Below are 26,936 nucleotides of genomic sequence, written 5' to 3'. Positions count from 1 at the left end.
AACTGCTTCATTGAATGATATTAAATAAAGAGGTTGAATCACATCTTAGATTATAATTATACCCACTTATATTAAGACCTTAAATAAGTGATTATTTGATAATGGGCAAAAAATTATGCGTCTTTCTGCCTAAACAAGATCTGTTGAACTCAAAATTCGTAAAAACTTTGAAGAATGTCAGTTCAGTGCATTAAATTGATTTGGGTGTTCAGTCGTTTCACAATCAGAGTTGTTCTGTGAGTCAGGCTCAATAGAACTGGATTAATCTTTTTCTGTCCTAAAAGTGGGGAACCGACACAAAACACTTATTTCTTCATCATTAATCGGATCATTGGTCGTGACCCAGAATTTTATTTTATCATTCGTCCAATATCTGTTCACACTTCGTTTTTTTTTTTTTTTTTTTTTTTTTTGTGTGAATCAGAGACTAAAATCTCTCTATTAGATACAAGCGTAAACACGTCCGCCTGTAATACGCAAGTAATGTAATAAACCCAGTCTGCTTCTTGTGATTCAACTTCCAGGCAATTCCATAAACTGCATCCGAATCCACCCTTGAAAGTAGTTCAAAGAAACTAAAAAAATACGGCGAAAAAGATGGAACACGAGAAGAGAAGCACAGAGGAAACTATATCATTACACTGAAATCCTACTTTCTGTGTCTGCTACAAATCTTGTAATGAAACAACATAAAAATGGCTTTACAGAAACAAACAAACATGGCAAGGATTTCAGGTGACAGAAGGTACAATTAGCAATAGTTAACTGTTCTTCTTTCCTTCGGTTTGTCTCACCTGCTGATGTTAAAGACAGATGAATTCCTTTCACATGCCCCAAACACCACGGGCCACGGTAACTTTGCTTCCAGGTCTTGCACTGAGCTCATATAGAATCCGAGCAAAGGTGTCAGAATGTCTTGCATCAGAGAAGGCGATCTCAGCAAATGTATGTTCATATGCAAGAAGTAAAGCCTTATTTTGTGGTTCTGTGGATAGGCTTTCTAGTATCAATGCCGCTTTCCTGCAAACCTCAGGCACTGGATGGGGAGTTCTAATCACCTTTAGGAGTCGATCAAGTGCCCTGAGTCATATAAAGAAAAAGAGAGAAGTGATTGAGGTCACTTCAGGTATTTTGATTGCCTCTGCAGGGTTGAGTTCTTCTGACTTCCATATTCATCCATTTCATGGATTAAATAACAGTTCCAAAAAACTAAGAAGGAGAAAAAGAGACTGAGAAATTTGATTAGTTAACAAGAAAAAATCATACCATCTTTCACTGGCCAGCTTCAGCCGACAGTCCATATTGACTTCTGCCAGATTATAAAGTGCGCCAACAGCTGCAGCCTGTGCATCTACTGCAGGTAAGCTCATAAGATCTACTAAGCGCTTGTACATCTGCATCACCAATTACAAAATCAACTAAAAATTCTAACAATTGTAACAAACAAGAACTTAAACTGCCTTAGACACGTTCAATCAATTGTAATTAAGGAAGGTCAGTGTTTGGAATTAATACTGCCTTAGACACGTTCAATACCAAAGTATAATTTCATCTTTTGAATCATCTTTACATCAAACTACAGAATTGCAGAGTTGTAATGCCTCCAAAATTACTGTGCACAAGGGAGACAGAGAGGCGGGGGGGGGGGGGGGGGGGGGGGGGGAGGGAGGGGATAGAAGAGTTTGAGAAATGAGAGGAAGAACTAAATTTCCTCTCCTCCGCAACACTATTTTCTACTTCAGGAAGGAAATGGAATTTGGTTAGTATAGGAAAATATGTCACTTTCCATTGCTACACAAATTCTGCTCTCACTATCACTGGATTTACCATTTGCAAGTAATAGAAATCAGAGAATTCCATTTCCAAACAAACTAAACCTGCTCATGTAAGAGCTTCACATGATCAGGAAGATACATTTTGACTCCAGAGACTTGGTAGGAGCATTTCAAGATGACAGAAAATCTCCCATGAATCATGATCTAGGAGAAGATAGTTTTGTATCTCTGGCCATTATCCTCTTTACTCGGTCTTCATATGTCTTTTGCTAAATATGTTTGAAATGATTTGGAATAAAACAGGCTAACCAGGAATCCCAATCCATTTGGGGAGAACATACTCGGTGATGACTTGGTATAAACCATCTCCTAGGATGTAGTGCTCTGAATACCTTCAACTATTTATTGACCATATTCACTTTTCATGTATATTAAGTCATATCATAAAAGAAGAAAATGGATTCAACTTTTTAGAAATGGGAGAGACAAGGAAGGTTTTGATGTAGCAAAAGCTGGAGACAGGTTCGGAGTGCAAACTTTACATTCATTTGAGGAATTCCCACATAACAGAAATCCCAATGAAATTTAATTTTGTTTTTCTGGTCACAAGAAACAGAAAAGAAAATTAAATTTGTATCAGAAGTAAATAGAGATTTTAGTAAGAAGAGGGAAACGTGAAAAGTGAGTAGTTCCTTGAAGATCTTATCCTTATATATTATCAAACCAAAATAAACTGTTAAATACCAATGGCAAATATCAAACAATTACTGTGACATATCCAGACATTTTAACATTTAAATAACTTGAAGAAATTACCCGCAAGTATCAAAAGATACAAGTGTTACATTTGCTTCCAAGACAATCAGTAACTATGAGAGCTTTATAATCTGATGAGGTTCCAATATTCCAGATGTTTACTCAAATATGGATTAAGTACTGACAGCTTTTAAAAATATCAGAATATTCGTTTGACAAAGTTAAGTATGAACAAAGATGAAATTGATTGGTTTCCCCCACATTAAAAAAATGAAAGATAAAAAATTAGCAATACATCAACACAAATTCAATCCATATTTTTTTATTTAATTTGGATAGTTCTTAGATTCTATGTTATTGAAATTCTGGTTGTTCTATGGCAGACCTTCAAAATAGCACTAATCTTTAATGTTAGCACCTTTTTTCTTTCCTCCACAATTCTCCATACTAAATAGATAAGATACTTTCATGAGGTAGTGACATTGTCATGCCAGAGTACCTACCTGTGGAGCAAAAGGTAATAAGAACGGCTCATTATCCGGATTTATAATGAGCCGACCAAGCAATTCAGCAGCTGTACAATGCCAAGCCTTAATTGTGGAACCCAGCATCCCCATTATGGCTTTCACTGCACGTTCCTCTCTGCTCCCATAAGATAGTAGACTTTGTTAAGATATAAGTTGACAAACCCAGAAAAGTACTTTTGAGATTAGAATTTACTTTATTTTTATAAACGACGGCTTTGAAGAGCTGAAAATTCGGAGGTCCAGCAATGGAGCTAAATTAGCAATTGTTTCGAGTGCATTTGTCACGAGTTCCTCATCCTCTGATAACAAAAGAAAAGCAATAAGAATCACCAAGGCCATACCAACCTGAAAATTGGATAACAAACTGAGACATCATGTAACTGACGTTACTTCAGTTTAATATTCTAACTTTTAGCCTATTTTACACCACAAGAGAGAGAGAGAGAGAGAGGTGGGTGTTGGATATTCAGTGGAAATATTCTTTCAGAAGAAAATAATAATGTCATATTTGGAAGGTTGCCTGCTCCTATGATTTTCAAATGGTGAATCACCAAAAATAATGTTATAAATCCTCCATTAAAGGCATTCACTTTGGCCCAAATGGAAAAGTTTTCTTTTCACACCTGTATTATGATCTTCTATGCATTGGAATACTGTCTCCAGGCAATGTCTGTGCTGGGCCATGATAACCTCATTGTCCGGCATGAAAGAGAAGTTGCGGATTATATTTGAAGCGGCAACAGCACACTGCTGCTTTTCTGCCCAGCCTTCTTCATCCACATTAAACAGTCCATCCTCCTCAAACCACCACTTTGATGGAAGATAATTGGAAGCCCTGTATGTTGAACTAGCTGTATTATGGCTAGAAAAATGTTTAAGATACAATGAAGTATTTTGCTTCATTATGGAAGACATTAAGTTCTGAAATGCAGTACTACATACAAAACAGAGATGCATTGGCTAAGCATACCCAAGATGTGACTCATTCACTGCCTCATAATCATTCCCAAATCCTGTTACTGCAGTAGTTGTTTCCAAGGTTCTAATCCGAGATGCCTTTGTGTAATCTTTCGGAAGAGCAATGTCGCGCCAGTCATCCACCTGCATCATGACAGTATAATAATATTTTGAAATTGACAATACAAAGAAGTAGCTGGCTGAAGAGGTGTCTACTATGAGGTGCAAGTCTTTCTTCCTTCATAATAATTTCGACTTTTTAACCGATCGAATATTTAAAGGGTTTAGTCCTTCTGGTCCTCATCCTCCTCTGGTCTTCCACTGAATCTAAACTATCAGCATGGCATCACTTCACCAACTTAATGATTCCTATCCACATAAAAAAAAAATGACAACTAACTCTTTTATCTGTGTTGAGTGGGAAAAAGTCTCACATTGAAAAATGAGACATGTTATAAGGTTAAGTAATAAGCCTCCTCAGCGGCTAGTCATTTTGGGATAGAACCGGACTCAACTAAATAATCTAAAATGGTATCAGAGTAGGTTGAGTGTGGTATCATAATTCAGACTGCATAAATGATTTACCAGTAACTTCTTCTATTTGCAGTGTGACAGAAGTTCAAGTGACTAATGGAAGTCTGGTTCCAGAAATGATTGTAAGCTAGATGAAACAAACAAAATTCAATGACATTAGAGGGAATTTGGAAGTCCATAACACCTACAACTTGAAGAAGAGCATCCAGCAAGCCAGGTATTTTAGCAAGAGGTGTTGCATCTCGGCGCATTTCATCCTTCTCTTTGAAAGAGAGCAGGGTAAGTGTGTTTAGAGCCCATGTAAGTTCACTCTTCAATCCACTTTGTAGAGCCAAGACTATCCTTTTGTTGTTTTGATCTGGAAAAACATTTATTTCAGTAATGATTGCTAGCATAAAAGTTAGTCAACAAATTTGAGTAGCAGAGGAAGTGGAATGTGTTTAAATCTTGACAAATGAATAAATTACTGACGAATGTTGTCGCCCTCTTGCTGATCCATGAGGTATACATGAAGGAATGAAACATCGGCTACCAAGCAAACATAGAATCCTACCTTTTTCAAGTATTTCAGTCATTGCAACATTAACACAACGTCTTTTCCTGACCATACGGTTGTTGTCTGAAATCCTCCTAAGGTAATCAAATTACTTTTTGATTCTTTCACATAAGCATTTACCATAAAATTTTAAAATAATTGACTCAGCTCAAACAGACAGCAATAAATCATCTTTTCAACAGCCCAACAAATAATTTTTGGTGGATACAATGTATAAAACACTAGTAACAACTAAGAGAAATAAAGTAGCCACCGTGGATCACCAATAAGTGCAATCAACCACCTTAAGAGGTTAGCTTAATTTGAGTTTGTTGATGAAGACGAAGGTAACCCACTTCCAGTAAAAATTTCACATAATATGAAAATTTCTTAGATTGCCACACTAACAAACATTTCAAAATGAAGAAACCTCTGTATTTGATCGGTTTTATATACCTTTCTCCTCGGAGATCTGTTCATAATGGAATCACTTTACTCATTGCTATTAAAAAAAATGAAACACTCCGAATTTTAGAAGATATATGGACTAAAAACTGAAAAACACTCGAGCAAGCGTCTGGTTTTATATTGCGACGCCCACGACGTGCTCCATACTCGAGGAGACTCCGGTACCCAAAACAGAAAATCTGAGGGAGGAAGAAAAGCCATTAATAGCACAATGAGGACCATAGAATATAGAATTAGGGTGGTGGAACCAACCAATGAAGGAGGAATGAACTTGCAGAGAAGGGCCGAGAAGAGTTGAAGGAGCCGCAGAATCTCCAGCCACAGCGGCCGCAGCAGCTGCGGCGGCGGTACTCCCAAACGGGCGGCCACGCTTCGGCGCCGGGGTGGTGGCGCCACCCGCCGCACCGGCCACCTTGTTCTGCTCCCGCTTCTGCATTTCTTGTCTCTTGGACCGGTGAACGACGCCCTTGTCCCGATTGTACACTTGTTGCTTAGATTTCCTACTTTATGGTCTTAAGGATCCAATTTCAGAACTATGAAGGCCCATGGACGGTCCAGATGATACAATGTTCTAATGGACTCTAATACGTTTGGTAATAAGTTGAATTTGATCAATCAAAATGGAGTTTAAAATAAAATAAAATAAAAGTTGGATATATATGGAGTTTAAAACTAAATTTAAAATGATTCAAGCAAATTATTTTAAATAAATATTTCTTAAAATTTATAATAAAAATCTATAAGAATAATTAATAACATAAACGAGTCTTGAATTATCAACCCTCATTCAAACTGTTGAAGATACTGATTCTCAATCAATTAAGGCTAATTGATTGAGGATCAATTCAGGATCATTGCCCGTTTAGGGCCTTCCTTCCAGGAGCCAATTAAGCTCCAATCATTCCTTTCCTGTACAAATCATATCAATTGTAATCAAGTGTATATCTTTGTAATTGTTATAAATTAATGAGAAATCTCACCCCAGACAGTGTGGTGAATAATTTTCATGGTATCAGAGCTCTACCTGGATTAACATCCCTTGATCCTCAATGGCGTCAAATTTTTCTTCCGATCTTCTCCCCTTCAATACCTTGATTCATATGATCACCATCAAGCTTTCATCGTCAAATTACCTCCTCTGGAAGAGTCAATTTCTTCCCCTCCTTGACAGCCAAGGATTGTTGGGCCATGTAGACGGCACTCTTGTGCCACCATCTTCGTTTGAACCTCCCACCTCCCAGATGCCAAATCCAAAATTTCTGGCATGGAAGGCGACAAACCAACGCCTTCTCAGCCTTCTGCTATCGTCTCTGTCCGAGGAGGCCATGGCAGAAGCCGTTGGCCTGACCACCGCCCATGAGGTATGGATTGCCCTCGAAAATTCCTTCAGTCATCGCTCCAAAGCCCGTGAGATTCATCTGAAGGACGATCTCCAACTAATGAAGCGCGGAATCCGTTCGGTTTCTGCCTACGCTCGTGCTTTCAAAGCACTATGCGATCAGCTTCACGCCATTGGGCGTCCTGTCGACGGCACCGACAAGGTGCATTGGTTCCTTCGCGGATTAGGCATTGAATTTTCGAGTTTCTCCACTGCGCAGATGGCTCAAACTCCTTTGCCCTGTTTTCCCGATTTGGTTTCGAAAGCAGAGAGTTTCGAAATTTTTCAGAAATCGATGGAGCTTCCCGTCGCTCCCACCGCCGCATTCACCGCCAACCAAGCTTCCTCCTCCCGTTTCGGCCACTCCTCTCGCCCGAATCGAGGCCGAGGACACCGTGACGGCCGTAACTCTGGTCAAGGCTCGCGCATCTTCTCCAGCCACGGCAAACCCTTCGATTCTGCTCACGGCCAGCCACGTTCCGACCAGAACCACCGTCGTCGACCACCACGGTGTCAGATTTGCCGGCAAGATGGCCATTACGCCGATCGCTGTCGCCAGCGATATGCGCAGCAGGAGCCTTCCGCTCACGTCGTCGAAAATTTTTCGGCCCTTTCTCTGTTCGACCTAACCAATGTCTCCGACTGGTTTGTTGACACAGGCGCCTCGACCCACATGACTCCTGCCCAGTCAGCGCTGGATCAGTCTGTCTCATACACGGGTAAGGATCGTGTAATTGTCGGGAATGGTGCGTCCCTACCTATTATCTATACAAGTCATATTTCTCCTTCACCAAATCTAAAACTGCTAAATGTCTTAGTTGTTCCCCATCTTACCAAAAATCTCTTGTCTATCAGCAAATTAACAGCTGATTTTCCTTTATCAGTTACCTTTACTAATAACCTTTTTACTGTTCATAATCACCAAACGGGAACGGTGGTGGCATCCGGTAGACGTGATGGAGGCTTATATGTGCTAGAGCGTGGCAATTCCGCATTTATTTCTGTTTTAAAAAACAAAACTCTTCATGCCTCTTATGAATTATGACATGCACGTCTAGGTCATGTGCATCATTCTGTTATTTCTTTATTAAATAAACAAGGTCAGGTTTCTTTTACTTCTTTATTACCATCCCCTAAATTATGTGACACATGCCAACTTTCCAAAAGTCATCGCTTACCTTTTTATCGTAATGAAAAAAGGTCGTCTCATGTCTTAGAATTAATTCACTATGATATATGGGGTCCGTCTCCTGTACATTCCACTTTGGGGTTTGTTTACTATGTTTTATTTGTTGATGATTACTCTCGATTTACTTGGCTTTATCCATTGAAATGAAATCTGATTTCTATGCTATTTTTCTTCAATTTCAAAGATTTGTGGAAAATCAACATTCTGCTCATATCAAAATTTTCCAGAGTGATGGTGGTGCAAAATTTACAAGCAATCGCTTTAAACACCACCTTCGCCAATCTGACATCCATCACCAACTATCTTGTCCATATACTCCTGCTCAAAACGGTCGTGCCAAACGGAAACACCGTCATATAACTGAAACTGGTTTGGCTCTACTTTTCCATTCCCATATTTCTCCTCGTTTTTGGGTTGATGCCTTTAGCACTGCTGCCTACATTATCAACCGCTTGCCCACACCGCTTCTCAAAGGTAAGTCCCCCTTTGAACTTCTCTATGGTCATTTTCCAAATTATGCGCATTTTCATCCCTTTGGTTGTCGGGTCTATCCTTGTTTGCGTGATTACATGCCAAATAAACTTTCCCCACGCAGTCTTCCGTGTATCTTTATGGGGTATTGCTCATCTTATAAAGGTTTTCGTTGTCTTGATCCTCTTACTTCCAAAATTTATATCACCAGACATGCTCAATTCGATGAGACTTTTTTTCCCTCCATGGCCGCCTCTCCAGCTCAACCCCTCTCCTCTCTCCAAATTTCCAATTTTCTTGAACCTGCTCAATCTCCTCCAGTCCTGTCCCCATCTCCTCAGGCGCCTCCTTCTCCGCACATTACTCCATCTGGCTCCCGTCCCTGTGTTATTTGTACTGATCCTCTAAATAAGTCCTTGCAGGCCACTGGTTCTCCTACAGGTTCGCTTATGTCGCCCACAGATTCTGGTCCTCCTGGATCCACTCCTCCTATTGCCGCAATCCAAATGAGGTCTCATCCTATGCTCACACGTGCCAAGGCTGGTATTTTCAAACCTCGTCACTTGACTGATCTTGCTTACTCTGGCTCTTCTGGTCTTCTTTGTGCTCTCTTGACATCTACTACGCCCAAAGGGTTCAAATCCGCTGCCAAGAATCCTGCCTGGTTTACCGCTATGGATTAAGAAATTCAAGCTCTACAGCATAACCGTACCTGGGTCTCGGTACCTCGCCTTGCTCATACAAATATTGTGAGATCTAAATGGGTCTTTCGGACCAAATATTTGCTTGATGGTTCTATTGAGCGTTTCAAAGCTCGTCTCGTTGCCAAAGGATTTACCCAAGTACCAGGTCTCGACTATACCGACACCTTCAGTCCTGTCATCAAGGCTATCACTATTCGAGTTGTGTTCTCTATTGCTGTCACTAATCGATGGTCTCTCCGTCAATTGGATGTCAAAAATGCTTTCCTAAATGGTCATCTCAATGAACAAGTATATATGGAACAACCGCCAGGGTATATTGATCCTCGCTTTCCTGATCATGTTTGCAAACTTCAGAAAGCTCTCTATGGTCTCAAGCAAGCCCCTCGAGCAAGGTTTCAGCGATTCAGTTCCTTTCTCACGCATCTTGGTTTCCACACCAGTCGGGCTGACCCTTCACTCTTCGTCTTTCATCGGCACTCTGATACTCTTTATTTGCTCTTATATATAGATGATATCATTATTACGAGCAACAATCTTTCTCTTCTTGATAGCTTTTCCAGCAAGCTTAACTTAGAGTTCGCCACAAAGGACTTGGGCTCCCTCAGCTACTTTATTGGTCTTGAAGCTACACCAACCGCTGATGGACTATTTCTTAGTCAATTGAAATATGCTCGCGACATCCTTGCCCGTGCTCAATTACTTGACAGCAAGCCCGTGCACACTCCTATGGTAGTTTCTCAGCATCTATCTTCTGATGGTCCATTATTTTCAGATCCTACTCTTTACCGATCCCTGGTTGGTGATCTTCAATATCTGACCATCACGCGTCCCGATCTTGCTCATGCTGTCAACTCCGTAAGTCAGTTTTTGCACTCTCCCACTGCTGATCACTTCCTTGCGGTTAAGCGCATTCTTCGGTATGTCAAAGGCACTTTTCATTATGGTTTGTCCTTTCGTCCATCTGCTTCGCCGGGATCCTTAGTTGCGTATTCTGATGCTGACTGGGTCGGATGTCCTGACACTCGTCGCTCCACCTCGGGCTACTCTATTTACCTTGGTGACAATTTAGTCTCCTGGAGTGCCAAGAAGCAACCTACAGTTTCTCGTTCCAGCTGTGAGTCTGAATATCGTGCTCTTGCACTCACGGCCGCCGAACTTATTTGGATCACCCATCTTCTTCGAGATCTCCAAGTTTCTATTCCCGAGCGGCCACTTCTCTTATGCGATAACAAAAGCGCTCTTTTCTTGAGCTCCAACCCTGTTGTCCACAAGCGTTTCAAACATGTGGAGTTAGACATTCATTTTTTGCGAGAACTTGTCGTTGCCGAAAAGATTCGCACTCAATATGTGCCCTCTCATTTACAGATTGCGGATATCTTCACCAAAAACGTCTCTCGACCTCTCTTTCAGTTTTTTCGCTTCAAGCTTCACGTTTGTCCTAACCCGACGCTTAGCTTGCGGAGGGCTGTTGAAGATACTGATTCTCAATCAATTAAGGCTAGTTGATCGAGGATCAATTCAGGATCATTGCCCGTTTAGGGCCTTCCTTCCGGGAGCCAATTAAGCTCCAATCATTCCTTTCCTGTACAAATCATATCAATTGTAATCAAGTGTATATCTTTGTAATTGTTATACATTAATGAGAAATCTCACCCCAGATAGTGTGGTGAATAATTTTCACAAACATTGAAAATCTTTATAATTAGTTTGAAATTTTTTATCAAATTTTTACTGTTTCAATTCCAGTATTTAAAGTAGATCAATGAGGGTTCTGGCGAACGGGCGGCCTCGGAAAGCTTGCTAATTTTCTGAACTTGAACGAAAAGTTCATCCCCAGCGAATCGAAGCTACAACTCTTTCCGCACAGTGAAACCTATTTCGGGTATGTTATTGAAATATGTTAAGATTTATTTTTCTTTGCACAAAGATCTCATTCTTTGCTACTCTTGCTTTCGTACTAAGGCACCTTTGTGAAGGAAATATGTAAAGATAGTTGCAAATTATACCCATTATTCTGTAGGTCATCTCATTGTTTTGTTGGGAATAAGATATCTGTAGCAATGGGATGATGTCGGAGAAGATACAATATCGCCAGTGGGAAGCGGATAATTTTAGGGGAGAGAAAAGAGAAGAAAAAGGGCGTTGGCTTGGTGACGTAGTAGCTTAGTGAAAAGTTTCCACGCGGGCCGTCATATTAGCTGCTGACGTTGATAAGTGCACGTAGCAAAGCTCTTCGGAAGGGGGACAGATCGCCGGATGTTTTTCTTGTTTTTTCTCCCTTCCTTTCAATCTCCTCGAGGCCCTCAGAAGCTTGCTTGAGGAGGTGAGGTTGGGGTCGCAAGGTATGTCTCGGGTCAATCTCATTCGAGTCTCTCTCGGTTGAGTCGAGTAAAAAGGGGGGGGGATAAGATTGACGAGAACGACATTACCTAATTAGAGATGGAAGTTTTGATAATATTCTATGTTTCTCTCTTTCTGCTAAGCCTTTTTTTTCCATGTATCTTCTGAAATTTCAGTTTGTGGATTGCAACAATTGGAGGCCTGCTCAAGGAGAATCCAACCCCAGCACGAACCCCAATATGAATCCTGGCATGAACGCCAATATGAATCCCAACATGATCGCAGGCGCTATAAACATGAATCCCAACATGAATGCGGCGAACATGAATCCCAACATGAATCCTAACATGAACCCCAACATGGACACCAATGATTGGAAAACGCAGCTATCACCCGATTCCAGACAAAGAATCGTCAACAAGATGTAAGTATGATATGTGTATTTGGGCATACTCTGGCCGTCTGACTTTTTTCTTCAAAATTTTTATCTGGTCTTTTGAAGAGAACTTTACTTAGTTGAGATAATCTGTGACTTCTAGTCTAAACTAGTTTTCTTATCATAAATGACTGAGAAGGAAAAAGAGTTCTCATACACTCAGCATAATTTACTTACCGATGAGTAGTTTAGCAGCACTCAGGAGATACAAACTCCTTGAGTCAAAATGGATGATGGCGCATTTCACTAGTCAAATGTATTTTCAGTATAATGCAATGCCAGCAGGTATTTTTTATTATTAATTTTTATAAAATATATTTAGAAGACCTTGGTTGTGCCAGCTCTTCATGTGATCTTCTGGGCCCGTACTTCAGAGAAGTCAATTTCTTAGCTGACTCCCTAACAACTAATGGAGTTCTTTAACCGCGCTTGATATGGGATACCATGCAGTTTATTCCTTCTTGCGTTCTCCTACAAGTTTGTTTTCAGACTGTATAGATGTTTGTCCCATTCATATCGACTTTTTTGTTTGTTGGTTTATTTATTCTTTTCCCTATTTGTCTTTCACGAGGTCCATGTGGCCTTTTGTTTTCCTAATAAAGATTTCTTGCCGTTCATAGAAAAAAAAAGAAAAAGAAATTAACAGCCACATCTAAGTTCCACATATTGTGATTGTCTAGGTTAGTGTTAAAGTTGGTCAAAATGTTAGTCTTGTTCTCGTGAATAAAAGATGCCACTATTTATTATTAGCTGTTATTTTTAGGAAAGTATTATTGTTATTATTTTCCCAGTCCATGTGGTTATTAGATTGAATTGCATTTCTTTTCCCTTTTCTCTATTCTTTGTTTCACAACTTTTAGCAATTACCTAGTACAGTTTATGGTTCACTTGTGTAGCGCGGATACCTTGAAAAAGCACTTGCACGTCTCTGGCCCTGATGGCTTAGATGAACTTAAGAAGATTGCTGTAAGATTTGAGGAAAGGATCTATACTGCAGCAACCAGCCAAGTATGTCCTTGACTTAAATCATCTTGTTTGCCAGTAGCTCTTATTTCAGTTCTTGTTGTAGTATATGGTTTTCTTTAATAATTTTCCACTAATTATCATTTCCTTGATTATTTAAATTTGGTCTATTTGTTGTAAAAAATGCCGGAATGTTTGTGCACGCTGTTCTATATCTGCAGCAATTCTGTTGTCACCATTGAGAACTTCAGTAGCCTGTACTGTCCTACAGTACAAAATAGTAGTGGCTTGTATACAAGTAGATGTGCTCTTCTCTTTACTGCTAAGAATGATGATGAATGCAAATGTTATTCTTTTTTTTTTTAAATGAATGTAAATGTTATTCTTTTAGTACCCCCAGTGGATCTATTATGTATGCAAATAGGCAAACCAAGTCTTTGGAAGGTTCACTTTCATTAGATGTGCAGCTCTACATTTGCCATTTTTTTACTACCATTATGACATGAAACCATTCAAAGAGAGCACAATGTATGGGGACCAGTTTAGATCTAATGGCTGCTTCAAATAATACTAGTTACGTGTTAGCTATTTCTCAGTAATCTGTTTCTTCCACCTGCAATTTACATTGAAAAGTGATCTCTTGACTTCAGTGCTAACCTCTGTCACAGTTTGTACATGCTCATTATGTTCTCTGTTGTTATATGCGTCTTGTGACTTTTAAGCCTCTAGTCTTTACTAGTAATATTTAAGAATTCTGATTTCCTCTTTATTTAAAAATTTCCAGACTGACTATCTGCGAAAAATATCCATGAAGATGCTCACAATGGAGAGCAAATCTCAGACTACTACTCCTGGGACTAACTCTTTGCCATCCAATGGTACTAGTGGGAATCAAAACCCCCAAGATGCAGGTGATGAAGCAAATTAATATAATATTATGTTCCTTAAAAATTGATATTAAGTTAAAAAAAAAGTTCCTGAAAATAATTTCGTATTCATTTTCTAATTTCTGCTTGATAGGCTTGGCTCCAAATAAATGGGGTTAATATAAGGTGATAATCCAAAGTGGTAATAACTGTATGGGGTATGACACTAGGAAATTATGAAAGGATCTAATGGAAATAAGGTTGGATCCAAACCCCTTGACCACAACGTGTTGTCTCGTTATGGATAATTTGCGTGCAATGGAACCATTTTGATACCATAAATAAAGATATCTAACTCAAACACTCAAGCTTAGAATGGAGAGTTCCAATTCAAATTTTTATCCTAAGCTCTGCAGCAATACACTACTGATGTGGGATTGTTCTCTGCAATCTAAAATGGGGGATTGCATTGCATCTCTCACCCTTGTTTGTACTTTCCTTTTGGAAGTTTTGTGGATAACAATCCTGTTTATTATTGTTATAAAAATAAAAATCAGTTTCTCCTTCTGAGGACATAACAGGAGAAAAAGAGAAACTTACTTGCGGTCTTCATTAGTTGGGACAAAGGCTTGGGACAGTATATATAACTATAATTTGGTGAGTATGAGGAAGAAAGAAATCCCTGGAAGCAAGAATCATCAACATTAGGGATTATATATGAGGGTGCTGTAAATTTCTGAGAACTATGGTTTGGAAATTGTGATTGCGGCTTCTAACTAAAGTTTAGCTTTAAGTGCTTATCTATTTTTCACTTGTGGACAAACTAAATACTCATATACACTGATTTTTTTTTTTTTTTTTGACAAAGATGTATTTATATTAACAAAAGAAAAATTTACAAAGGAAGAGGGTCGCTCCCTGCTTGGCTACCATATCTACTGCCGAATTTGCAGATCTCGGAATGTGAGACTAAATACAAGAGAGTAGTGAGGTAATATCTAAAATCTCCCGAAAGATGTTCCAATGGTTTGCAAAATACACTGTTGATTGGCTAATTTTGGGATGGCAGGTTTAGAATATGGGAAGGTAGACTTAAGAATTAAGAAGTCTCAAGAAGTTGATCTAAGTTTAAATGTACAAAGTGCAAAGTTTTAAGAGGCTCTGTCTAGGTTAACTTGTGGGAACAGATTTACTGGGTTCATAACTTATATGTAATTGTCATTGAAGCAATGCAATAGGGGACTGACATCAAATTTGCAAGATCAAAATTGTCCAGCACTAGAAATGGAAATGACCAATGCCGGTCATATTTATTCATTCAGTCAGTAATTTGCAACTGTTTGAACTGTAGAGTCAATGTGGAATATCTACTACTCATTTATTACTAAGCCAATTTGTACAGACAGATAGAGTCTATTCATCTTTCGTTTCTAGCTTCGTATGGGTGGTTGCCTTTTGATGTAGGCCCCATGTCTGTGTTTTGTATGGTCAGATATTATTCCTTTAGAGTAAAAAATATGTTTTTCCAGGGCACACAATTTTGTGTAAGCCATGGGGATTGGATTAGAGTTTGGCTTGATATTTAGTTAAATTGGGAACCTTATCCACTTTTTTCCTATCTCACATAGTATGGCAAGAAATCATTGTGTTTCAATCGAGTGATCATTTTGGGATTCAAATTGGGATCTTAAATTTAGACGAGGTTTACATTTTAATGAGATGGATGAGGCTTCTGGGCTTTTGTCTAAGTTAAAAAGTTTTATGTGGTAGGTGGTGGATTAGAAGAGGTTTACATGTTACTGAGATGGATGAGGCTTCTAGGCTTTTGTCCAAATTAAAAAGTTTTTATGTGGCGGGTGGTGGAGAAGTTTAGTGCTTCTGGAATTCAAATTGTGTTGTCTTTCTATGCTCAGTTTTTTACTCCTGTTGTTCAAAGTCATCCAGCGTCTGCTTTAGTTTGGGACAGCCCAACCCCTCCAAAGGTAAACTCATTTATGTGGTGCACTTCTAAAGGTGGGACTGACTTGCGTTGGGGTCAGGTGATATAAGATATTAGCTGCTGAATGCCCTTTTGCCTATTCTATTTGGAGTGCCATTCTGCAGAAATTTGGCTTTCGTTTTTTTTTTGTGTGTGTGTGTGTGTGTTCTTTCCATACTTATTACTTCAAGCTTCTACAAGCAAGCTTCCAAACTATGGGGAAGTTTTGTGGGTGATGGCTTTCTATGCAACTATCTGGGCCTTGTGGGAAGAGAAAATCTAGAGCATTCGAGCATTTTGCTTGTACATTAGGAGCTATTGAGCATACAATTCATTCTGCAGAATTTTGGTTAGGTAAATATCCTTACCCATCTCACTAATGCTATTTTAAGGTTTCATGGGTGAGATATGCTTTTTTTGGGGGTCTTAAATTGGGATCACCCTGAAGAAGGGTGACTAAAGCTAAATTTTTATGGGAGCTCAAACGGGAATCTAGGCCCCCGTCTGTAGGAGGTGGGAGAGCCTTTCATGTCAGACTGACAGTGCTGGTCAGGTTATTTGAGTGTACTCTGCACCCTTTTTTGGGGAAGTTACTCTACACAGAAATTATTTGGTCATGTCAGCTTTGAGCTTTGCTCTTTGGATTAAGAATTTGTCGGATAGAATTTTGTCTCTCCTCTTGTTGTTGAGGGAGAGTTTCTTGTAGTTATTGGTTGGTTTTCAGATAGGTGTTCTCCTCCTTGAGATTTGAAATATTCAAGATGAAATTATGTCTCTTTGCGAAGATCTTCAGTTAGTTTGGCGAAATACTATTAGAATTTCGAATTGGGCTGCTGACTCCTTAGCTAGGATGTGTCTTTCTCTCTCTCACCTTGTTTAGAGCAGCTCTTATCCCATTGACATGGGCTGATTAGTCTTTATCTTGTCTAGAATTTTTTGCTTTGTAGGCTAGGTGTGGCCTTGCTTTTTGCTCTTTTACTGGCAGTTTTAGTCATGGTTGGTTTTTGTTTGTTAATCCTATATTCTTTCCTTCTTGATCACTTTTTTTTTTCATCAGAAAAAAAGAATGTAACAGATAAGGTCTCACTATCATGTGGTTTCTGTTCTATAGGAACTTATTTATTTTAGTTATGACAAGAGTGTTTTTTTTTTTATTATTTTTTATGAACCTATTGAATCAGATCTGGTGCTTGATTGGCTTGATGGCTAATTTGGGTTTTAAGTCATTATATATAATTAACACTTTATAGATCACCCTGTATTCCTGTTAGAAGGGGGAAAAACACATACACAGCTCTCATTTAAAATGTCTTTTTTTCTCCTAGTGCACAACCAGCAGCAGCAGCACCTACCCATTCCCATGGGCAACCAATCTCAGTCTCGCCAGCAGATGATTCAACAGAACCATCAAAATACTGCTGCGATACAAAGTTCTGCAACCGTGCCTCCTACAGGAGCAACTCAGACTTCCATGTCCAGTGTTGGCCAGAACTCCAGCTTACCTCCTAGCATAGCTGCAATGTCACAAAATTCAGTTAGTTCTTCTCTAGTTGGGACTGGAGTTACACAAAACATGTTTACTAATTCACAGAGGCAACAATTACAAGTGAGACAACAAGGATTAACCCAGCAGCCTGTTCAGAACTCACAACAGTTCAATGTGTACCAGCAAAAAATGTTGAACAAGAAGCTTCAGGTTCAGTCTCCACTTTTACAGTCTCAACTCCAGCAGCAGACACAGCAGCCAATGTTGCAGACAAACCAAATGCAGGGGCCTCAACAGTCTCTTATGCAACTATCTTCAGGGCTTCCAACAGGCCAGACTACTCTTCAGCAGACCCTACCTTCTATTATGCAGTCAACTGCACAATCAAGCCTTCAACCAAACCCTCAGTCTTCTATGCAACAGTCAACAACTATTTTTCAGCAGCATCCTCAATCTGTTATGAGGCCGCAACAGCCTTCACAACAATCTCCTCTGCATCAACAGGTCTCTCTCTCTCTCTCTCTCTCTCTCTCTCTCTCTTTAAACCAAAACTGGAGCAAATTGCTCAGTGGCAAACTTCTGATCTGATTTTTTGGTGAGGGTTCTAATTGTCAATCTCTTTTTACTAGCTACTATCCACTTTGCACAATGTTAGTGTAATGTAAGGAGGTTTTAGCTCCATGTAGCCTGATCTTGCATCTCTTTTCCTTGATGGAATAAAAAAAAAAAAGAGAGAGAGAGAAAAATGAGCCAGCAGCCGTACTGGCTGTACTCAAAGGTGATAACTTTTTGACCCAACTGGTCTCACATGCCCTGATTGCTTTAATATATCAGATTTAGTTTGTATTTGGCACAACTCTTTGGATCACAAAAGCAGCTCTTTCGATCAAAGAACTACTTCTAGTGTTCAAAGTTGTGTTTGGTTAGCTTCCTGTTTGAAAGGTTACTCTTCCAAGTAAGATAAAACCGCCTCTTCTATGAAGCTACAAAATAAAGTTTTCCAAAGAAGAGATTTTTTCTTGTGAAAATAAATATTTGTTTAAAAAGTATGCTCTTATAATATTACAAAATTTCATGTATATACCTTTTATACAACAGTTGACATGGTAGAAAACTCATTTTTTAGTATGGAACAAATTGTACACAGAATGGGCTAACTAATTGGGTCTACACGTGACATGGGATCCACTAATCCTCCAAATTGGTGGGCATTTAATCTAGCCTTTAAATTGGTTATGCAATTGTACAAAAGTGTATTTTAGTAATTTGATTTTAAAAATTGTGCTATTATATTTATTTTATTTTAAACTTTAAGGTATAAATAAGGGTATTTTAGTAAATCACCTTTTAAAATTATGTCTTATATGATTATAACTAAACTTAATACAAGACTGTTTTATGTAATACCCACTTTTGAAATGGTTGTAGCCAAAGAACACTTTCTCTCATAAAGAGGGGCTTATGGAGAAGGAATATTTGATAAAGACCTTCTCAATAAGGCCTCTATCGCCGAGGGGGGCCACAGCCTTATCGTGACATTTGTTTTACCAAGAGTATGTTTGACTACAAAAAAAATTTAAAGCTATGTCCGTCATCTTGAGTACCCAGTGTAGCATATTTGATGAGAAACCTTAAAACTATTAATTAATGAGATTGTTAATTGTTAAATTGGGTCCAAGGCCCTATCCCAAAATGACTAGTCAACTTAGGAAACTTCTTTCCCAACTAATAAACTCAAAATCTTTGTGCTCACTAATCCATGTGGGACTTCCTTAACACTTCTCACATGTAGACCATCTTTTTGTGGCTTTACAAGTGGATAATTTAGGAGTAGGCAGTTTAGGTGTAGGCCTTCTTTTGTGTCTCTACAAGTGGATAGTTTAGGTGTAGGCCCTCTTTTGTGTCTCTACAAGTGGATAGTTTAGGTGTAGGCCCTCTTTTGTGTCTCTACAAGTGGATAGTTTTAGGTGTAGGCCCTCTTTTGTGGTTCTACAAGTAGATAGTTTTTAGGTGTATGCCTACATATGAGTACCTGCTCTGATACAATGTTAAATTGGGTCCAAGACCCTATCCCAAAATGACTAGTCAACTTAGGAAACCTCTTTCCCAACTGATAAACTCAACATCTTTGTACTCACTAATCCATGTGAGACTATTCCTTAACATTAATGATAACTTAATAACCTCCATTTGTCACTAACAGCAAACACCACTGGGCCAGCAGCAGATGTTGCCATCACAGCAGCAGCAGCAACAACAGTTGCTAGGCCAGCAATCAAGTGGGGCCAGCATCCAACAGAATCAGCTATTTAGTCAGCAGCAACAGAACAATCTTCCAGACAAGCAGCAGCAGCGATTGTTGGGCCAACAGCAACAACAATTGATTGGGCAGCAGAACAATATCTCAAACTTGCATCAGCAGATGGGTCCACAAAGTAACGTTCAAAGTATGCAGCAACATCAACAAAATATGCGATTACAGGCCAAAGTTGTGGCAGCACAGCTGCAACAACAGAATCAACAGGGATCATCGGCACTGCTGTCATCTCAAGGCCATCAGGGCCAGCCGCAACCTCAACAGCAGCATCTGATCTCTCATCTTCAGCCACAGCCACCACAATTGCAACAACAGCCAAGTGTACTACAACATGATATGCAGCAAAGAACTCAAACATCAAGTGCTTCCCTTCAGCCCCAGAGTGCAGCCGAGCAGCAAAGACAGCAATTGTTTCAGTCACAAAGAGGACTTCCAGATGCTTCCTCAAGTAAGTGATTTACTAAATTATGATCTACTTTCTTTATAAGTGGAAAGCATAATTACCTCTTACTTTGAAAACTGACAAATGAAATCATAAAGCGCATTTTAATCACTTTGGACTATATTGTATGGTATTCTGAATTTGCATAAAAAAGTTTCCTAAAATGGTTCGGTTTTACTAGGTTCTTTTCAGGCCTTTGAAAAATGTATATGAGGTACAGTGATACAAGAGACATAAGTAGATAAGTTTGTTGGCTACACAATTTAATGTCTTTGTGCAACATAAGACTAGAAGTTCTGCTATTACAAATGATTTGCCCATAGAGTGCTTAAGTAAGTAGGGTACAAGTAGCATGGTTTAATCAATTTACTTTACCTTATAGGTGGTTGATTTTACATCATCAACTATCTAGGTGTGTGATATAGAATTCATTAAAAATTAAACCAGTTTTGAACATCTTAACAGTTATACCACAACCATGAGCTTTTTGTAGTAGTAATTTGAACAAAATGCCCTCGTGTTATTAATGATTTTAACATGTGTTTTAATGGTAGTTTTATTAAGAATATAGTTTACGGAAAGCCAAAGGACGTTAATTCCCTAAAGGTAGAAGGTTTCTTAATTTTATTTTCATGATTTTGGGGTGTCTTATCAATAAAACATTATGTTTATGTATGTATTTATTCTTTTAAATATAATTTTTGAGGGTTCAACCCTGTTACCTGTACACCATTCTCAACTCAATTTTGTCGAGTGCTCCACAAAGATGGACATTTACTTTTTTTTCTTTAAAAATATATGTATTTTAACACTCTATAACTAAACTATTCTTTCCTTGCAGCATCTCTGGATTCGACAATGCAGACTGGACAGAATGGCGCTGATTGGCAAGAAGAGTTGTATCAAAAGGTAAATTCTGACTAATTTTTTGTAGGGTTTTCTTAATTTTTTTTTATTTTGAGAAGTATTGTCTATGGGCTACTGCTAAACATTGAATTGAGGGATGGCATTAAGAAGAAGAGTTGGTACCAAGCTCTCCAAAAGGGGGGAAGTACCATGAGAAAGAGATAAAACATTACCCCCTTGCTAATTAATCTGACCAGTCTCAGACTTTTGTCTTTCAATTACCTTTATTTTTTTTGTGATCTTTCCTTCTTTGAACTTTTTATTGTTCATTTTTATGGCTACTAGCCAGCCCGCTCGCCCACATGGTGGATTTGTATGGTATGACATTTTGACTTAAGGCTTTTCTGATTGTTCTTTTGATGTATATCAAGAGTTATACAAGATGGTCGTAGACAACATGATTTATCTAAAATAGTTAATTCTGGAGGCTGGGGATCTTTAATGGGTTTTACTACTTAAAGGATATTGGTCTCACATTATAAGTGGACAATATAACCCATGCTGATCTTTAGACTATAGTTTATTTGAATGTTTCATTTGTTTTAGGTATTTCTGCAGCAGAGATTAAAGTTCTATGTACAAATTTCTGATCTCATGTAATGAGGTACATGCAATGAAGTAGCTGTTTGTTCGCCACATACATGTGAATGGGCACAAAAGCATATTATTCAAATCTGTAATTGCTCACATAATTTTCCTTGAGGGCTCTTATTGTCATGATTTAGGTTAACTCTCATTTATCTGTTTGGAGCAGATAAAATCTCTGAAAGATATGTACTACCTGGAACTGTCAGAAGTGTATAACAGGATTGATCAGAAATTCCAGCAGGTACATGCCCCCCTTTTCTTCTCAACTCATCATGTTAATTCTCTTCTGACGAATTATGACCTTCCACTTTCATTGTTGACAGGCTGACGCTCTTCCTGCGGGGCAAAAGCCAGTTGAACAGATGCAGAAAGTCAAATATTTAAAGACTGTGTTAGAAAGAATGCTGCAATTTTTAACTGTACCAAAAGGTAGCGTCGTGCCACTTTTCAAGGAGAAGCTACCTGTCTATGAGAAGCAGATACTCAATTTTCTCAACTCACATAGGATCAAGAAGCCATCATCTATACAGCAGATGGGTGGTCCTTCATCTGTTGAGCAATCACAACCCACCATGTCCCAACAGGCTACATCACAAATCCCTCAGCTGCAGCATCATGATAGTCATATGAATCAAATCCCCCCCATGAACTTACAGGGTTCAGTAACATCAAGCTTGCAGCATGGTGGGTCGACGGCTTCATCATCACATTTAGGGGTTCCACAAACCCAACAAAATATTATGAATTCACTTCAGACAGCCTCCAATTTGGATTTGGTTCAAGTAAATTCATTGCCACCGGGAATGATGAACACTGGGCAGCAGACTACAGTGAATGCGTCCCACCAAACTAATGTTAGCACATTATCACAAGGTGGTATAAATATGCTGCAACCTAATATGAGTACTCTGCAATCAAATGCCAATATTCTCCAACACCAGCAACATCTGAAGCCACAGCAGGATCAGCAGCAACAAATGATCCAAGCCCAACAGCTGAAGCAGCAGTTCCAACAGCGTCAGATGCACCCTCAATTGATTCAGCAACACCAGAAGCAGCAACTTATGCAGAAGCAGCAAATGCCTCAAATACGTCAAATGAATAATGATGTGAATGACTTGAAGGTTAGACAGGGGACTGGTATGATGAAACAAGGGATGTTTCCTCAGCACCATCAGCCTGGCCCACGGTCTACATACCATCACCAACAGTTGAAGGCAGGTCTCCCGATCTCCTCTCCCCAACTCATTCAAACTCAATCTCCTCAAATTTCTCAGCATCTTTCTCCACAGATTGACCAGCAAAATGTTCTGACATCTCTTCCAAAAAGTGGGACAACATTGCAAACTGCAGGTTCTCCTTTCATTCCTTCTCCTTCCACTCCTTTGTTGGCCCCATCTCCCATCCCAGGTGATGCAGAGAAACCACAGACTTCTGCTGTTTCGTCTATCTCTAATGCTGGAAACGTCGGATACCAGCAGATAACTTCTACTCATGCCCAAGCTCAATCTCTTGCAATTGGTACACCGGGGATCTCAGCCTCCCCTTTGCTTGCCGAGTTTAGTAGCCCAGATGGTAACCAAGTTAGTGCTGCCACATCACTTCCTGGCAAGTCAAACATGACTGAGCGACCTCTTGAGTGCTTGATTAAAGTGGTGAGTGACATAACAGTGTTGATCTCCACAGCAGCACAACTCTTGGTGCACCAGTTAGATTTAATCTTCATGCTAGAAATTATTTTTTTATATTTATTCTCACTTCCTCCCACTTGGTTTTGCTTTAGGTGAGATCAATGTCGCCTAAAGCATTCAGCTCATCTGTGAGTGATATTTGTTCAGTTGTGAGTATGGTGGATAGAATAGCTGGGTCTGCTCCTGGTAATGGGTCCAGAGCAGCTGTTGGTGAAGATTTGGTTGCAATGACAAAATGCCGTTTGCAAGCTAGATATATCATTCCGCCAGATGGTAGTGCTTCTGCTGCGACAAAGAAAATGAGGCGCCTCACAAGCGCCATGCCTTTGAATGCTGTGTCATCAGCTTGTAGTGTGAATTATGATAGTCTCAAGTCATTAAATGGTCTTGAGACATCTGAATTGGAGTCAACTGCAACCTCTAGGATTAAGAGACAAAAAGTTGAGGTATGATAATATTAGATACCTTCTTCATCCATGCTGCATAACACTTTCAGTGACCTTAGGTTTGTGGGTTGAGTGCTTGGTACATAACCTATTTTTTTATATCTCAAACTATGTGACTCTTTGATGAAAACAATTGCTCTATTTTGCATGCAAAGATATTGGCAGCTGTTCGATGAATCAGGTTATAGATTGACTTAACCTTCCATGAATTATGAAGAGAAACATTCTTCAAAAGCGAAAGGGAAAATTACTTGCTTCTCTTTATACTAGCAGTAAGAAATATAATTTAGCATAAAAGTCTCATTAATAGTTTAAAAACTGCTCTTGTGAAAACTATTCATCTCTGAAGGTGTTATGCAACTGCAGCCTAGAATAGTTTGCCCTTAGACTTTCTTGTATGTGTCAAACACTACATCACTTGCCCATTGTGGAAATTTACCCATAAAGTTACATTTTAACTTACAAAATCTGACACTAGCTTAAGACTTACTGTATTGTGTTATAACCTGATTTTAACTTGGTACGTCTATATTAACATTGAATCAAAAGGCATTGTGATTTCGATGATTTTGTGGTTTTCCCACATGCAATTCCATGTCATGGATCTGTTTGTCTCATTCCCAAATCCAGAAAATCTCCAGATGAGAAATATGGCCCTGTTTCTGTATTATGTGTTGTTTCTTCTTTGGGGCAAAATATAAATTTTTGAGAGATCTGTTTTTCTTTATGGAAACTGGACTCTGCGTATGTTGCATTGACCTATTGAATTCTTGGTGAAGCTCTCTGTTATGCTTATGTTGATCCTATTCAAACGAGCGAGGACTGTATCTTATGAAATAGAATCCACTTTGTGCAAGACATGGGATCAAAACAGAAAGGACACAATTCCCATTAAATTGAGAGGGGGTTTGTTTCTTAAATTGGGATTTACTCAATCAGTCAATTCCTCTGGGAACCATATGAAGGAAATAAAGACACTGTGGTCGTCCAATTTGTCAACTGATATTAGCTGAAATCAAAACTTGGCTTTGAACATGCAGGTTCAACCTGCAATTTGATGAAGCTACTACTTTAAAATTGATTTGATCGGTTTCTGATTCTCTACAGGACTATTTCAGTTATAAATTTTATGCAAAAGCTAAAGTCACGTTTGAAACAATTTTCCATTGTATCTCAAATGTTTTCTTATATTTGAAAAAGTAATTTTCTTGCCGTCTGGACTTTGCCTTGAGTTGAAGCATATCTGACACAGGTGTGCTCGAATTGTGTTTGCTAAAACATGCTTTTCTGAAACTAAAATTTAAGATGGTTTCTACATGGATGACCGTTCCTGTTAAATGTACAACTATTGGTTATTAGCTTTGTTTTTCTCGTTAGGGTAGGCTAAGACTTTTTAGCTCAGTTGATCACCTAGTGCAGAAGTTGTCAACATATTAACGAAAACTTCTTGGAGAATACTATAGTTGCCACTTCATGTAGTGGTTTGGCTGCCCCTGGTTTGGCCATGGCTCTTGTAAAACATCAGCTGCCTTGCTGATGTTGTGTAACATCTACTTACTGGAAAATAATTTCTGACTGCTCCTTGTTAAACAGATTTTAACTGAATGATCCATTTTATCGTTGTAGGCCAACCATGCACTGCTGGATGAAATCCGAGAAATTAATTTGCGGCTTATTGATACAGTTGTGGGAATTAGTGATGAGGATGTAGATTCCATAGCAGCTGCAACTGAAGGTGAAGGAGCTGTAGTCAAGTGTTCTTTCAGTGCCGTGGCTTTGAGTCCAAGTTTAAAGTCACAGTTAATTTCCGCTCAAATGGTAAGAAAGTTGTAGCACAAGATGACACTCATAAGATCCATGTTGACGTGATATTTACCCTTTTTTAATTGCTTATATGCAGTCCCCAATCTTGCCCTTGAGATTGCTTGTTCCCATAAATTATCCAAATTGCTCCCCTGTAGTCTTAGACAAGATACCGGATGAATCAAGGTGCGTACCTGGTATTTCACCCATTTCGATTTTGTGCATCAGAACCTCCCAATACATATTAATAAGGGCCATTCATTTTCTTCTTAATGGCAGGACAGAGACTGAAGATTTGTCGGTGAAGGCCAAGTCGAGGTTTAATCTGTGCCTACGTGGATTGTCACAGCCTATGTCTCTGGCAGAGATGGCTAGGACATGGGATGCCTGTGCCCGTAAGGTCATCCTAGATTATGCCCAACAGAGCGGAGGTGGCAGCTTCAGCTCCAGTAACGGTACTTGGGAAAGCTGTGTGAGTGCTTAGCTGTCTGCCTACAAATTCTTGGCATGTGTTTTTTTGGAATCATATACAGATGTTACCTTGCTTGAGGAGTTCCAGAGATGGTTGTGTGGCCTTGTCATGTGAATACCAGGAATTCTTGGCCTTGTCATCTGAGGATAACTTTCATCATATGACATTTGTGACTCGTTTAAATGAATTATCCAAATCAGCCCAGAAGAAGGAGCAGTTTTGAGTCATATCTTCTAAATGAATTTTTCATCAATTAATTCTCAGTTAGTTCTTATAATAAGTTGAAGGTTGGGTATACGAGAATCTGCCACAGGGCTAAGAAAAGAGATAAAAAAGGAGAAGTGGGTGTGAGAGATATTGATTGAAAGGGTACTGATCCCTACATGAAACTGACCCTTCACTCACATCACCCACATTTATCAACCTCAACTGCAATGACTTGTTTCAGAAACACTGCTTCCACAGGTCTACCTTTCTAATATGTGGCTCTGATTCTCACCCACAATGGGATTTTTTTTAGTAGTTTATTTATCAAATACTTTGAACTCCTTCTGGAATTGCTAACAGAAATGTTACAGAGCTCTTAATTGCCCTCATTTTTTTTCCTTAAAAAAAGGGGGAAAATTACCAGGGATTTGACACAGATTTGTTTTTCCTGTTTTCCTTATTCGCCCTTTCATTTCCCTTTTGATATCATCGAATCCAACTTTTTTTAATCACTCATAATTAGCACCAAAACGCAACAAAACTGGGTTTAAGTTTGTTCACAGTCAAATGTCTTTATAAAATACTAACACATGATGGTGATCGATAATATTAGTTTAAGCGATGGGATTATATTAGTAAGGATCTAATTGTGGGTTAATTTCACAACTTTGAACTCGTCAGTTAAGTCTCATTTTTTAATT

The 26,936-nt window shown here is 39.0% G+C and overlaps 2 protein-coding genes across 4 annotated transcripts; one reads left to right on the top strand and one right to left on the bottom strand.

The window, feature by feature from the left end:
- Positions 1-420: 420 nt before the first annotated feature.
- On the bottom strand, positions 421-6,041 carry LOC137948415 (armadillo repeat-containing protein LFR). Its single transcript, XM_068794501.1, has 8 exons — positions 5,805-6,041; positions 4,738-4,907; positions 4,029-4,159; positions 3,682-3,893; positions 3,252-3,357; positions 3,035-3,173; positions 1,267-1,394; positions 421-1,080 (listed from the first exon to the last, which is right to left on the bottom strand). The coding sequence occupies exons 1-8, from the start codon at positions 5,986-5,988 to the stop codon at positions 825-827; spliced, it is 1,326 nt and encodes a 441-aa protein (XP_068650602.1). The 5' UTR covers positions 5,989-6,041; the 3' UTR covers positions 421-824.
- A 5,048-nt stretch (positions 6,042-11,089) lies between these two features.
- Positions 11,090-26,246, top strand: LOC137948026 (mediator of RNA polymerase II transcription subunit 15a-like). Of its 3 annotated transcripts, XM_068793933.1 has the most exons (15): positions 11,090-11,176; positions 11,315-11,636; positions 11,811-12,058; positions 12,967-13,078; positions 13,818-13,944; positions 17,203-17,867; positions 19,567-20,128; positions 20,964-21,031; positions 21,783-21,857; positions 21,940-22,833; positions 22,909-23,271; positions 23,400-23,753; positions 25,380-25,571; positions 25,654-25,742; positions 25,836-26,246. In XM_068793933.1, the coding sequence occupies exons 3-15, from the start codon at positions 11,874-11,876 to the stop codon at positions 26,038-26,040; spliced, it is 3,891 nt and encodes a 1,296-aa protein (XP_068650034.1). In that variant the 5' UTR covers positions 11,090-11,176; positions 11,315-11,636; positions 11,811-11,873; the 3' UTR covers positions 26,041-26,246. The 3 variants fall into 3 exon arrangements, with proteins under 3 accessions (XP_068650034.1, XP_068650032.1, XP_068650033.1); XM_068793931.1 differs by having other exon boundaries at positions 21,940-23,271; XM_068793932.1 differs by lacking the exon at positions 11,315-11,636 and having other exon boundaries at positions 21,940-23,271.
- The last annotated feature ends 690 nt before the right edge of the window (positions 26,247-26,936 follow it).

The sequence above is a fragment of the Aristolochia californica genome, unplaced genomic scaffold, assembly GCF_029961685.1.
Source record: "Aristolochia californica isolate CCGP_79_NKW_82.1479 unplaced genomic scaffold, dmAriCali1.0.hap1 SCAF_13, whole genome shotgun sequence".
NCBI lineage: Eukaryota > Viridiplantae > Streptophyta > Magnoliopsida > Piperales > Aristolochiaceae > Aristolochia > Aristolochia californica.
The sequence above is the reverse complement of the archived record's forward strand: the minus strand, read 5'-3'. Positions and strand labels throughout refer to the sequence as shown.